This window comes from Ochotona curzoniae, unplaced genomic scaffold (genome assembly GCF_017591425.1).
Source record: "Ochotona curzoniae isolate NIBS_2020 unplaced genomic scaffold, NIBS_Ocur_1.0 scaffold_4683, whole genome shotgun sequence".
NCBI lineage: Eukaryota > Metazoa > Chordata > Mammalia > Lagomorpha > Ochotonidae > Ochotona > Ochotona curzoniae.
In genome coordinates this window covers 22,510,442-22,525,899 of record NW_024467121.1, presented here as the reverse complement: position 1 = coordinate 22,525,899, position 15,458 = coordinate 22,510,442, and the positions used below count along the sequence as shown (strand labels likewise).

The 15,458-nt window shown below is 43.5% G+C and overlaps 1 protein-coding gene across 1 annotated transcript in view; it reads left to right on the top strand.

Annotated features, from left to right (window-relative positions):
* The window catches only part of EFCAB2 (EF-hand calcium binding domain 2), a 65,294-nt gene that overhangs the window by 27,429 nt on the left and 22,407 nt on the right, over positions 1-15,458 (top strand). The window contains exon 3 of the mRNA XM_040968092.1: positions 10,914-10,986. Within this exon, the coding sequence (XP_040824026.1) occupies positions 10,914-10,986 (73 nt within the window). The remainder of the gene's footprint in view (positions 1-10,913; positions 10,987-15,458) is intronic.

Below are 15,458 nucleotides of genomic sequence, written 5' to 3'. Positions count from 1 at the left end.
CTGGGTCAGAAGTGGAGCAGCAGGACTAAAATGTTGCTCCTATTGGATGCTGGTGCTGTGGTGTAGTGGGTAGAGCCACATGGTTCCTAATTCTGAGTGTGTATTTGAATCATCTGGAAAGCTTACAGAACAAAGGAAAAGCCACATCCATAAAGGAGGAAAATCCAATTTAAAAGACTTGAACGTGGCTTAGAAGAGCAAAAATCAGTAACACAAAGACAGTATATAAATACAGATGAAGCTAGGCAGCAATAAGAATGATTACTGTGCTCAAAGGCATCTGAATTAGAGCTGGGGAAGAATTGACTAGAATATGTGTCTGTGTGGTGGCTTTCAGAGCTACCACCTGGCTCTCCACACCTTCCTAGCCCAGATAACATGGAACTACATAGAAGATGTGGGAGATATCTCTAATATTGAAAACTTGGATGCTTCAAATGACACTGTCAATTTAAAAAACAAGCAATAGAGAGGGAGAAAATATTTTCCATATATCTGATAAAGATCTAGTATCTGAATACATAAAGAACTTTCACAACGGAATAATAAAAGACAACCCAAACACTTTTCAGTAGACAAGAATCTTTTTGAAGATTTATTTATTTTTATTGGAAATGCAGATTTACAGAGAGAAGGAGAGACACAGAGAAAGAGCTTCTCTCCACTGGTGTATTTCCCAAATGACCACAAGGATTGGAGTTGAACTAATCTGAAGACAGGAGCCCAGAGCCTCTTCCTGGTCTCCCATGTGGGTGCAGGTCCCAAGGCTTTGGGCCATTCTCTACTGCTTTCATAGACCGCAGGCAGGGAGCTGGATGGGAAGTGGAGCAACTGGGATATAAACTGGTACACATATAGGATGCCTGCCCTAGGAGGTGGAGGATTAGCCAGTTGAGCCAATATGCTGGCCCTGAGTAGACAAGAATTTGAATAGATTTCTCTAAAGAAGATGTTTAATGGCCAAAAGCATATGAAAATACAGTAAACACCACTGTTCATTAAGGATGTTGGAAGTAAAACCATGATGAAATATGGCTACAGACCCACTAGGATTGTTGTAATTTAAAAAATGAAAAATAGTGGCTGGTGCAGTGTTCTAGCAACCTAATCCTCTGCTTGTGGTACTGGCATTCTACTTGTGTGCTGGTTCAGTTGCCAGCTGCTCTACTTGTAATGCAGCTCCCTGTTAATGGCCTGGGAAAGCAGTGGAGTATGATCCAAGTCCTTGGGCCCCTGTACCCACATGGGAGACTGCGAAGAAGCTCCTGGCTTCAAATGGGCTCAGCTTTGGCTGTTGCAGCTATCTGGGGAGCGAATCAGTGGATAAAACATCTCTCTGTCTCTCCCTCTCTGTCTCTCTTTCAAGTAAAATTAAATTTTTGTTAAAAAACAACAAGAAAAATAACAGTTAATGAGAATGTAGAGAAATTAGAACTTTCATGCAGTGGTGATAGGAAAATAAAAGGGTGCAGACACTTTAGAAACCAATTTGGTAGTCCCTGAAAAAGGTAGACCTAGACTTACTGTTTGACCAAGCAGTTTCTTTTACCTGTGACATTTATGCAAGAAAAAGGGAGAATATGTCCACAGAAAAACTCACACACATATAGTTAAAGCAGAGCTATTTATAATAGCCTGGGAAGTAGAAATATTTTGCATGTCAGTCATCTGATGAATGGATAAACAAAATGTGTTGTGTTCATTTATGAAATATTATGCACCCATAAAAATGAATGAAGTACTGATGCATACTACAAGTAAACCTTAAAATCACCGTGCTAGGCCAAAGAAGCCCTATACAAATGACATTTACATGAAAAGTCCAGAAAGTAGAATGGAGGTTTTGAGGTGTCCGAAGGGAGGGGAAATGTGAAGGGATTGCTAACCGGGATTCCTCATGAATATCCCGAAACCCACTGAATTGTACGTTTTTTTAAAAGTCAGTTGACAAAATTAGCAAAATAATCTGATGTCTGTAAAGGTAGAAAGTGAGATTAGAGAGCCAAGCAGTGAGCTTTTGGAAGAACTCTCACCAAGAGGCTACAGCCTTGGTGAATTCCTAAGGATTCTATGAAACCGAAAGAATATTTGCTCCTAATAGTACTTAGTGTCTTTTAGAGAATGGGAAATTAAGGAAAACTGCCACATTCTTTTTCTGAAGTAAGTGTACTGTTGACATAAAAAACCTTAATAAAGAAGGCATGAAAACCCTTTGAAGCAACTGTACAAATGAATATAGAAAACTCATTATATTAGCAGTAAAATTTAGTGGTATGTTAAAACAAATGGGTTTATCCAACAGTGTAAAAATGGTTCCATGTTGAGGTTTTTATTAATGTAATTCATCACTAGATAGAAGCAAAGTCTTAGGATGATCTCTACAGATAATTGAGAGCTGTTGAATGGAATTTACTACTTATTTATTTATAATTTTAAAAATTCAAAAAGAAATTGACAAGTACTTTCCACACATCTAATTAGTGAGTCAGTGAGGAGGCACAAGCAGCGTTTTTGGTAAAGTTGGAAGCAAAACAAAGATAGCCCATTTATCAGTATTTTTTAAAATAATATTTTGATTTTTTAAAAAAGATGATATTTAAAAATTATAGTCAAAAGTCTTAGTTTTGATTAGAGACATCAACCAACAACAGTTAAATAGGTCTCAGCTGAGGCATATGTGTTGGTCACAAAATATTCATAGCTATATGATTAAATATCTGAAACCTGGGCCTAGCATGATAGCCTAGTGGCTATAGTCCTCACCTTGCAAGCACTGGGATCACCTGTGGGCACCGGTTCTAATCCCGGCAGCCTCAGTTCCCATCCAGCTCCCAGCTTGTGGCCTGGGAAAGCAAAGCCTTGGGACCCTGCACCCATGTGGGAGACCCGGAAAGAAGTTCCTGACTCCTGGCTTCAGATTGGCTCTGTTGCAGCTGCTTGGGGAGTGAATCAGTGGTTGGGAAATCTTCCTCTCTGTCTCTCCTCTCGTATATCTGACTTTTCAATAAAAATAAAATAACTGCTTTTAAAAAATCTGAAGCCTGAAAAAGAATCAATAGAAAAATTGCCACAAAAAATTTGTAAGATGATAGGAAATAAGTTTAATATATGGAAATCAGGAAGTTGTAAGTATGCAAAGAATGTCCTGTTAGATAATATTATGGAAGATAAAACCTATTTTTATTAGCAACAAAAGTTTTTACACTTATAGACATATGTATATATAAGAAATATACATTAAGTGACACATATGTATATGTAAGAAATGTACATTAGGAAAATCTGAATGTTTAAAAGTAGATTTTTATATCTTGTTTTGAGATGTTTTTAAAAGCTCCGGAAGTGTTAAAAATAGCTCGGAGAGTCCTTGGCTGTCCTTCCTTCTGCTGTTTCTGATGTCCACATCTTGCGTAATGACAGTACAATGGTCAGAACCCAGAAGTGAGCGCGGCTTTAGCACCATGCACTAACTGCAGGTCTTTTGGATTTTTGCCAGCTTTGGGACTAACTCCCTTCTCTCTTCCAGTATCCAGAGCAGAATGCCAGTTGCATTTAATTATCCCTGTGTCTTTCGTCCTCCCATCTGTGGCAGCTCCTTGGTCATTTTCTTTCATGACCTTGACACTTTTGAGAACTCCTGCTCAGTTATTTTGTAGATTCTTTCTTTAGGAGTGGAAGGAGCCAGCCACGTGAGCAGATGAGGAAGAGCAAATACAAGGGGACTTTGAAAAGCTCAGGGAAAATGAAATTAGAGGTGTTTATTTTGATATAAAGCAATTTGAAAGATACAGCTTTTTTTTCCCACTGATGCACACTTTCCATGAAATTTTTGAAAATCTCTCCTACAAAGATCTAAAGATTTTTGCATTAAAGTCAGCTGATCCCACTGTCACCCCACGGTTCATAGAATGTTGTGTAGTGATGAAGATGATGATCCTGGGAATGTCTTCCGTGTTTACACTGCCTCTTGCTGATGATCTTTGTGTTTCTGCTTTCTCCCGCCTGCTGTGAGTCCTGGGGTTTGCTTGTCTGTCCTTGTAGCTGCAGCACACAGGACACAGGACGCACAAAAGGAGCTGGTGAAACTACCTGTTGGATTGTTCTGAGTGAAGTTATGTGTTGCAAGAGGTCCAGGCTTCAGAATTTGGGGGCTATAAGTTCTGGCACATGAGACTATATAAAAAAATGATAATCGACAGTTAGAACCACCAGATTTTCAGGAAGTGTGTTTGTCAGTGGGAAGTGGTCTTTAGTGTTGTGAAGCCTTGGGAAAAGAGGCCTGTTCTGAGCAGAGTAGCTGTGCCGATAGAGCTGCTGCCACAGTTTTAGCTTCTTTCATTCTTTAGCTTCAAAATAAGGTTAAACTGTGAAAAGGAAAGTCAAGGTCTTTATTTTGTTCTCTGCTATACTTCAACTAATACTTCATACACTATAGTGTAAAGCATTTGTTAAATGAATGACAATTATTTTAAAATCCTGCTTCGTTCCTAGAATTCTTAAATTGCTTTTATCATCATCTCACACTTACCACATAGTGTTTTCATAGAGGAGGTAACATGTTTTGTCTGTTGTTTTATCCTTTAGAAAGGCATCTGGTGTTCTGAATCTTGGGTCTTCCCTCTGGAATGTTTTTGACCTTAGACTGCCCTTAAACTGAAGACTCAGCCCAGTTCAATACACTGGCTCCACCTTGTGTCAAGAACATGACATAACACCGGCCAAATGCATGCCTGCTGGGAACCTGAATTCACCCAAACTTTTTCCATTGTCCAAACGCTAAAAATAAGTGATGATGCTGTTTTTGGGCCACCTTGTTGTGACTCATTTGTTCTGAAATCATGCTGCTCCCATGTCTACTACTTTGGTAGTTCATTTCTATCCATATAAGGTACCTGTGTAATTGGACAAAGGAAATAAAATGTTTGCATAGTTTAAAGACTTCCTGTGAAACAGTGACAAAGTCAAGCTGGTGGCATTTTTTTTTTAAATCTCAGTAAATCAATTTAAAATGAACGACATAAGTGCTCAAGGCGAAATGACTTTTACAAGAGTTGCATTTGGAATCTGTTTCTAGTATATGGGAGCATACCAAGGAAATTCTCCTTTCTGGAGATGGCTGGAGGGGGAGAGAGGTACAGCTTTCCCTAAATGCTGTGGTGACCACTGGATTGGTTCTGTGTGGGAGCCAGAACCTGCTGACTTGCACTGACTCCCAAGAGCTGATTGTGACATTTTCAGAAATTTTGCAAGTCACTGTTTAAAAACCATTTTATATTTAACAAAAGAAATAATACCATCTCAATTAAATGATGGTTGAGGCAGGGCTGCTGGCCTCAGCACTTCACTGAGTGGGAGCGGCGTAGAGGTTAGCAAGGCCCCTGCACCAGATGGCACTGGCTTGGGAAGCACGCCACATTCCACATATTTCAGGTGGTTTGGTATAACATTCAAAATAGATCCAAGAGCCCCGGAGGGAATGCATGTTCAGAGACTGTTCCACGTTCTGGAGGCCGATGGTGCCCACGGTGGGTGGAAGGTGGAGATGGCAGAGGACAAGCCGGCCTCCCTTCTAGGATCCACTGTGAGTGCCTTTCACTTAGCAGTGCTGGCGTGGCCTTGACCATGGTGCGTGTGTTCACAAGGCGAAAATCAGCACTGCTGCAAGTTGGTTCTCCCTTCCCCCTCGACCAGCCTGTTGACAACTGCATGTCTTTCCTCTGCTCCCTTCTAAACACCTGGCAAAAAACAAAGAATTATGGACTTTTTCAAAACTTTTACTGTGCTAGCTTTCCTTTCTCAATGTTATTTTTAAACATTACTTTAAAACTTTTTTTTATGTATTTTGCTACTTTAGCCCACCTCTCCTGTGATGAGACTGTTGATGACGTGCTTGCTTCACAATGGCAAAGAGTTCCTGCTCCAGCCAGGTGCCAGGTGGCTCGTCAAGGGCACCTAGGCCTGTCGCCTGCATCCGAGTCCTTGGCACTGGCACTATGATGTGGGAGCAGCTCCTAGAATCATTTGGTTTATTGTGTTCCTGCTCTGTATTTTAGGACCTGGGAGAATGACAAAAGCTCTGCCACTTTTTTTTTTTTTTTTGAAAGTCAGATATACAGAGAGGAGGAGAGACAGAGAGGAAGATCTCTGTCCATTGATTCACTCCCAAAGTGGCTGCAGTGGCCAGAGCTGAACCAATCCAAAGCCAGGAGCCAGGAGCCTCTTCTGGGTCTCCGATGCAGGTGCAGGGTCCTAAGGCTTTGGGCCGTGCTTGACTGCCTTGCTAGGCCACAAGCAGAGGACTATATGGGAAGCAGGGCCTCTGGGATTAGAACTGATGCCCATATCGGATCCCAGCACATTCAAGGTGAGGACTTAGCCACTAGGCTACCACGCCGGACTCCTGACTCATTCTTGTTCTTGCTATAATTCCCCTTTACTTTCATTGCTCATAGGTTCTAGGAACTTGGTGGGTAGTGGTATGGGTGGAATGTCTTGAATAAAATTAGTTCATTCCATCCCATTATCACATGAAGGAAAAAAACCCTTTGCTCTTTTTTTTTTATTAACTTAAAGATTTATTTATTTGTATTGGAAAGGCAGATTTGCAGAGAAAAATAAGGAGAGAAAGAACTTCCATCCATTGGTTCACTCCCCAAGTGGTAGCAAGAGCTGGAGCTGAGTTTACTTGAAACCAGGAGCTTCTTCTGTATCTCCCAAGGCTTTGAGCTGTCCTCAGCTGCTTTCCCAGGCCACAAGCAGGGAGCTGGATGGGAAGTGGGATAGCTAGGGCACAAATTGGTGCCTAAATGGGATGCTGGTGCTTATAGAGTGTTAACGAGTTAAGCCATTGTGCCACCCCATAAAGAAACCTTTGAGAAAGCAGGAAACACTTTTAGGATTTAAGTATCTTCTCCCATCCCCTCACTCTTTGACCTTCCTGTTAGCTTCTTAGTTACCCCCTCCTTCCATGTGCCTTTGCTAGGTATCACAGCCAACTAGTAGCTGCCAGGACTTGAACTGATGCCCATGGCAAGTGGAGACTTAGCTTGCTGCACCACTGTGCCGGCCCTACAGACTGTTTTATAGACAGTTTGCTTATATCAGACAGGATTTCTGTTATCATTGTTATTAATTTCATTTTGATTAATGAAAATGAGATATACTTATTGCATTGTAATATATATGTTTTTAAAAAAAGATTTATTACTTTTTAAATTGGAAAGTCAGATTTATAGAAAGGAGAGTCAGAAAGATCTTCCAAACGTTAGTTCAACTCCTCAAATGGTCGCAGTGGTTGGAGCTGAGACCCAAAGTCCGAAGCCTGGAGCCTGGAACTTCTTCCAGGTCTCCTACACAGATGCAGGGTCCCAGGCTTTGGGCTGCCCTCTCCTTCTTTCCCAGGCCACAAGAAGGGAAGTGAAGCGGCTGAGACAGGAAACAGCGCCCATATGGGACCTCGTCGCATGCAAGGCGAGGATTTAGTCACTACATTATCGCACTGTGTCCTGTAATAAATGTTTTTTAAAAATATTTCAGTCATAAACCAAAAGGATGATGCATTGAATTATAGTATGCTTCCACCCACACTCACCAATGAATAATTTGTCACACTTGCCTTGTTGTGCTCTCATTCTGCATGCACATACACATATCTTTTTATTTTGAAATGTATCTGTTTGAGACAGCTAGGGACAGTAAGCATCTGCTGGTTCTCTCCTCAAATGCCAGCAGTGGTCTTGTTCCAGTTCTCTTAATGCCACCTAAGAGGCTTGAGCCATCATCTGCAGCCTCCCATGGAGCACATCAGCAGGAAGCTGAATTGCAGTGAAGCTGGGAATTGAGCCCAGAGACTCCAGTATGGGTTGTAGGCATCTGAAGTGGTGACTTTAATCAATGTGTAAAATGCCTATCTCTCCATTTTTACAAGATAAAGAATCCAACTGAACATTTTAATGTAAAAGAAGCAACTAATAAAGGCAAAGATGAAGATATCAAGGGTGGGAAAGATGAGTGTCAGGACTGAGAGCCAAGACTGGAGCTCAGAGAAACTAAGGAGGAGGTGTCACAGAGTCACAATTCTTCAGGTCTTCAACTAAAAAAAAAATGCTCTTCAATACAGGGGCATGGTTGACGCTGGGAACAGAAAGGGGAGGGTGAAATGGTGACGAGGCAGGACTTGAAGAACCTGTGGTGTGTGCTGAATGGGCAGGTGGAGCATTTCCTAAGGAGGAAGGGGCATACAGATGCTGACGGTGCTGGGGACCAAAGATGGCCACAGTGCTGCAGCTGAAGGCGCAGGCTGCCCAGAATCTGGAAGCGTTTCTTGATTCTCAAAATCTGGCCGAGAGGGCTGCAGTGTTTGCTCCAGTTCTGATCCAGCTCCCTGGTAATGTGCCCGAGAAAGCAGTTGGGAACTGTGCAAGTTTTTGGGTCCCTACGCCTACATGGGAGAGTCAGAAGAAGCTCCAGGGTCCTGGCTTGAGTCTGCCCCAGCCCTGGTCGTGGATCTATCTGGGGAGTGAGCCATTGGATAGAAGACCTGGCTGTCCCTCTCCCTGTAACTCTGTCAAAATCCTTAAATTTTAAAAAGCTGATGAAGAAAAAGATGGGGCAAAATGAAATTTTCTGATAGTGACTCTGATGGTAACAAATCCAAAAGGAAAAGAGGTGCTGCTGGCAAACTGGGTGGTTTTGTCAGAGGTCTCAATCCTGGACAGATAGGTGCTGCAGACATGGGAGGGAAACCGAGGCATCTCATGAAATGGGAAGACGCAGGTGCAGATGACTGGTGCCGGAAAAGACTAGTTACTTGGTCAGAGGATCTGAACTTGCTGTTCTTGTCTGGAAGATGAAGCTCAATAAGTGTGTGTGTGTGTGTGTGTGTGTGTGTGTTCTTGTGTTGGATTTACAGCTCTGTGAATGAGCCCACGTGAAGCCAACATCTGTGAATCATGACAGGCAGCAAATCATGGATGATTTAGCCACTCCAGTGAGGACAGCTTACACTTACACTGTAGGCTGCAGCAGAAAGCTGTGGTGCTGGACCTGGTGTTATTTAAGCACTGCAGTATCCCGAGGTCAGGCAGCCTGGTGTAGGTGGAGGGTTAAGTTCCTTGGGAAAGGTAGACAGGGTGGAGAAGAGTGGAGGGAATTGGTGGTAAATATAGGGAATACACATGCTAGCGTTAGCATGTGAGAACAAAGTGGGGCTTGGAGGTAGAGGGTTTGGAGAGGTAGGAAGTGGTGGTGGGAGTGATGGAGGCCACCACAGCTGAGTTCCTTCCTTCCTGCTTTATCTGAGGAGCAGAGAGGCCGGCAGACACTCCCCAGGGACCCCACCATGGAAAATTCCTACCCCTGGCCTGGCAGCTGTCAGGCCGTAGGTGAAGCAGAGTTTCTCTGCCTAAGTGCTTCAAGTAGTTTACCAGTTAATGCTGATGGAAGCTTTCCTTGGCCCCTGTCATTCCAGTCTAGGTTAGTGCCCCTTTTCTATGTATCCACAGCATCGTTCACCAGCTAAAACACCCCTCTCATTTGATCTTACTCACTACTGTGTCTAACCTGGGTCGTCTGTGGAACTTAGTAGCTAGTCACTCGTGTTCTGTGAATGGATGAGATCTGCAGTTGTCAAAAATGCATTTTAAATCTAGTGCTGCCACTTGGTTGCTGAGTAGCCCTGGGCAAGTTACTTAAACTTTTTGAGACTGAGTATGTTTACCTGTGAATTGAAATAATAATAACTCGGTACCTGAACATGGCTGTTGGGAAGATCAGGTAAGATGGCATGAGTATTTGTGAAATGCTATCTGATTCAAATATTAGGTAAATGTTATTATATTTTTAAATAAGGATTTGTTTGTTTAGAAAGTTAGCCTTAGAGATAAGGAGAGAAAGAGGGATCTTTCTTCCACTGGTTCACTCTCCAAATGACCACAGTGGCAGGAGCTGAGCCGATCAAAAGCCAGGAGCCAGGGTTTTTTTCTGGCTCCTCCACCAGAAGAAAGTGAATGCAGGGGCTCAAGAACTTGAACCGTCCTCAACTGCTTTCACACCCTATCAGCAGGGAGCTGAGTCAGGAAGTAGAGCAGTCAGGATTAAAACTAGCACACATACTGGATGCTGGTGCCACAGGCAGAGGATTAACTTGCTACTGTGCCACTGTACAGGCCCCTAATTAGTTATAATTAAGGTGTAGTACTTAACCTGAATCTAAAATGGCTACCTTGGGTCCAGTATTATTATTAGAAGGAATCTACCCACCGACATGGTGGTACAGCACGCTGATCCACTCTGCAGTGCTGACATCCCATATGAGCTTCATCCAGGTGTCCCAGGTGGCAACAGGGGCCCAAGCGCTTGGACCATCTTCTGCTGCTTTTCTCAGGCTGTTAACAGGGAGCGGAATCAGAAAAGGGGCACCATTACAGGATGCCAGCATTACGTGCAGTGGCTTTATCTGCTGTGTCACAGTGCTCACCCCGGGTATCATGCTTTTGAGTATTGCTTTAGCAATGTAAACGCACCGCGAATCTGTGTGGCAGATATCAGCTTCTCCATTTTACAGAGGTGGAAACTGAGGCTCAAAAAGATTTAAGTAATGTTTTCAGCTACTAAGAGGCTGCCATTTCTTACTCTTGATCCTGCCCTTTCTGTTCCTTGACTAGAACTTTCTGATTTTGGCCCAGGCAAGGCTTACACGTAGCAGTCAGGAGAACTTGTCTTTCATCCATCTCCAGCTGCTGAACCTTTTCCCTAAGAAGTAGTTTTCATCATCATGAGGCACTGTTTCAGTAATTTGGTTTGCCATGTTTCGTGCGATCTGGAATAATTTAGAAAGTTTTTAAATGTAATAAGTTCTGTAACATTTACATTTTGAAGTTTATTTTCTGAAACCATTGACAATTCTTTTTCAGGGAGATTGGCACAATTGTCAGGTCCCTAGGATGCTGCCCCAGCGAAGGCGAGCTCCATGATCTGCTGGCAGAGGTGAGTGGCGTGGGTGGAGGGAGCTTTTAGAGTGGACCCTCTGCAGCTCAGAACGCCCTGGACTACTCAGGGTGCTCAAGAAAACATGCGAAATGCTGTGCCTATCAGTCAGCCAGCGGAATCTGAAACAGGACCAGCCTGAAAAAATGACTGTGAGCCAGTACTCCTGAAGTCCCCTTTAGGTATTATCCCCTCTTTCTAGCATGACTGACTTGATGCAGAACAACTGCTGGCAGATGGCAGGAAGAGAGTAAATCGATTAGCCAAAGGGTTTCAGTGCGAGTGGTAAGCAGAGGGAAGGAATGCATAATACCAGTTAGTGATGTTGTCAGGAAACAGGATCTCAGAGAGCTTCGAGATGTTGATTGGCTTCGTTCTGCAGTCCTGGAATCGGGCAGCACTGCATTCTGTGGAGTGAGCGGAGAAAGAGCCCATGAGCTGAGCAGGAGAGGCTGGTTTTATAGACAGAGAAGGGCTGAAGGGAGCAGAGATAGGACCCGAGAGCAGATTGGTTGTTTCAGCATTGTTTTCTGTTGAAGGTACAGGCAGCCGGCAACCGAGTGGGGAAATTTCAGTGTCATGCCTGATGAAGGACATTGGTGGTTATTTCATTCTTGATATTTGGGCAGGTCAGGAAACAGCCTAGATGGGTGATGTGTGGAATTTTTTTGTGTGATTTTTAAATCTATCTTGATTTTTTTTAAGATTCATTTATTTTTATTACAAAGTCAGATATACAGAGAGGAGGAGAGACAGAGAGGAAGATCTTCCATCCGATGATACATTCTCCAAGTGACCACAACGGCTGGCGCTGTGCCGATTGGAGCTAGGAGCCAGAAATTTCCTCTAGGTCTCCCACACAGGTGCAGGATCCCAAAGCATTGGACCATCCTCAGCTGCTTTCCCAGGCCACAAGCAGAGAGCTGGATGGTAAGCGAGGCTGCTGGGATTAGAACCGGCACCCATATGGGATCCAGAGTGTTCAAGGCAAGGACCTTAGGCGCTAGGCCACGCCACCGGGCCCTAAATCTATCTTGATTTTTAAAAGGTCTGGTGTGATGGGGCCTGATGCAGTAGTCTAATCCAAACAAAATCCTCCTGTAATTTTAAAAAATAATATAGTAAATTTGCTGGAGAGAGGAAACAGTGAATGAGCAGCCCAAAGCCCGAGAGCTTCTTACTCTGCTTGGCTTTCCTTTCCAAAGGTCTTGGATCTGATTTCAAGTGCAGTTTCAGCTTCACGAAGCAGTGGCCTTCATGGGAAGAGTTGCCTGGGCCACCAGCAGAACCACCTTCTGCAGACTGCTTATCTAGTCATGGGGCTTTTGGAGGAAGTTAGGGCTTAGCAAGGAGGATTAGTGAGGAAGGCAAGGAAGGAAGGGTTTGTCTCCTAGTCCCTGTCCCTAGCACAGTGTTAGACAAAAGAAAATGCGGCTTTGGATGAGTCATGTCCCAGTTTGCTTCAGAGATAAGTAATGTTTAAGAAGACTTGTGACATGTTTTGAATTAGAAAGAAGGATAACCATAGCCCAAGCATTAGCACTTTGATAACTAGAAAGCAGTACCAGTTTTCCATTGCATTTAAACATTTGATAAAGAAATCTAAGTTTTCAGAATGTATTGTTCTCTATCTGTAGGGGATTCAGTATGTTAGTTTTTATTAAGAATAAGAGAAAATGCTTATTTTCCTTGAGAGGGTTTGCACATTAAAATTGTTGCTCAAGGCAGTTGTTGTGGCGTGGCTGGCAACAATGGCTACATCCCATGTGGTTGCTCGTTCAAGTCTCAGCTGGTCCACTTCTTTTTTTTTTTTTAAAGATTTATTTATTTTTTATTAGAAAGGCAGATATACAGTACAGAAAGCAGGAGAGACAGAGAGGAAGATATTCCATCTGATGGTTCACTCCCCAAGCGGCAGCAATGGCTAGAGCTGAGCCAATCCGAATCCAGGAGCCAGGAGCTTCTTCCAGGTCTCCCACACGGGTACAGGGTCCTAAAGCTTTGGGCTGTCTGCGACTGCTTTCCCAGGCCACAGGCAGGGAGCTGGATGAGAAGTGGGGCTGCTGGGATTAGAACTGGCACCCATATGGGATCCTGGCTTGTTCAAGGCGAGGACTTGAACCACTACACTGTTGCTCTGGGTCCCGGGCTGCTCCACTTCTGATCAACATCCTGCTAGTGCACCTGGGAAAGGAGTGGAAGATGGCCCAAGTCTTAGGATTTCTGCACCCATGTGGGAGACCTGGATGGAGTTGCTAGCTCCTGACTTTGGCCTGGCCCAGCTCTGTCCATTATAGTCATCTGGGAAGTGAACCAGCAAATGGAAGACACACACTCTCTCACTCTGCCTTTCAAATAAGCAAATAAGTATTTAATAAATTACCCTTAAAATGTTTATCCACAAACTGGAATTGGTGTTAGAAAGAGGTAGACTAGCACTGTGGAAGAAGTAGGAATTGAAAGATGATTCCCAAGGAAATACGGTTGTTGCCTGAAGTGGAGTAAGTGGAGCAGCATGAGAAAGGCCTGTGGGAGTTAGGAAAGGAGCTGTGGGTGTAGGTCCCTGGTGGATGGTTTTCATCTGAATTTGGGGTCAGAAAACCACGGCCTTTGGCCAGATCTGGCCCACCCCCTGCATTTGTAACTAAAATGTCACTGTAACCCCGCCACAGTCTTATATATTTTTACATAATTTGTGGCTCTTTCCTCACCACCAGGACAGAGGTCAGGAGCTGGGCCAAAGATGTATGGCTTGCAGAAGTTCAAGTCTTTACTGGCAGGCCTTTGACAGAAATGCACCAAATCCTCACTGCTCTCTGTGATGACGTGGCAGCAAGTTCACACCTCGTGTGCAGAGAGCTGGGCAGAGCCCATGGCTCCACATGGGGCTCCGTGGTCGTAGGTGAGCCGCCTCATCCTTCACAGCCTGCTGCCCTTGTGCAACAGGAATGTCGTGGTACCACAGTGTTGTCACCAAGGTTAAACTTGGTAACTGCGAGGTGTCAGTATTTCTTGGTGGGGACTCAGTCCATGTTTATGCTTGCTCTGTAGGTAACCCTACCAAAATTTCTCCACTGGTTTGGGCACTTAGCCAGAGTGGATTACTGGGTCTCAAAGTTTCATTTTGTCGTTGTCCTGTCCTTAGGTAAAATGACACGACCTGTGCAAATGACAGATGTTTAGAACACATCTTACTGTGTGGGAGGCTTACTGAGCTAAGCTGTGTGCATGCTTTTGTATCGTTGTATAGTAACGCAATGGATTCTAGTGCAATTCTAGTGGTATGCTTAAGCAACTGAGTGTGATATCCTTGTGTGACTTTCCTAGGTAAATGGGGAGTGAGGGGAAGCATTCATATTAGTATTTATCAAATACAGTTAGGAAATCACAACTCTACTGAGTGTAAACATTTAGACTTAACTGTCATAGTGCTAATCCCTTGTAGCAAGTTCTGTTGAGCAGACCGTTTAAACAGGCTTTAATGAATGCTTTATAATTCTCTAGTTGACATGTAGTAGTTGAATTTTAGTGGATATATACATTTCACTGTAATCTACATAACTTTCTGCCATTTGCTTTCTGAAGGTGAATTTGAAATATATTTTTCATGCAGCAGAATATTTTAAAAAACTCAACACCAACTCATCCTATTAATATTCTGTGACAATAACTAGCTCCAAGTCATTTCTGCCTGTTTGCAGTATCACAAAAACTGGCAGCTGTGAGAAGTGTTACCAAAGAATCTTCCTTCAGTGTTAAGTTCTAGCCAGCCACCTGCATCTTCACTGTGTTAGAGCTAGGAGAGAAGGCATGTTAGTGAAAATGGAAAGGATATTGGGCAGTCTACATCCTTGCAGTCCAAACCTATGTGAAATTATGGAGACCTGAACCTAATTACAAAGGAGTGCTAAAAGATATTCTAAGAATAAGGCCTAAGCTGGTAAGATGATTGACTCAGGCATAGGAACTAAGCAAGGGTTCTGCTTTGGGGAAGGGTCACCACCCCCAGCCTCCTGCTTCCCTTTGCTGCCATTTGAGCTGTAGATGGCGGATGATATGCTTTTTGCCTGGCTAACTGTTGTGCTGTTAAATATACTATACTCTGTTAACCATCTGTACAGCTACCCCTTACTCCCGCTTCTCTCTCACTGGTCGTTATCTGAGGCCTTTTAGCTTTGCGACTAAACAGCTAATTCTGACTTGTTATGGGTGGAAACAGTTGGCTGGCAAGTCATTCCATTAGATATGAACAAGCCAGGTGTGTGGTTGCGTGTTTTTACAGCCCTGGCCAGCAAAAGAGGCCATCTTAGGGCTCAGTGGTGCTAGTACCTCTGCCCACAACGTTTCTTGTATCCATGGGGAGTGGTTTGTGGTAGGAGCCCTCCCCTCGAATAATCTCCAGAGAGTCTTAATGTATCCATTCCAGCTGCCCACTTCCATCTGCTCAGCCTTTCTACTTCAGCCTTTGATAA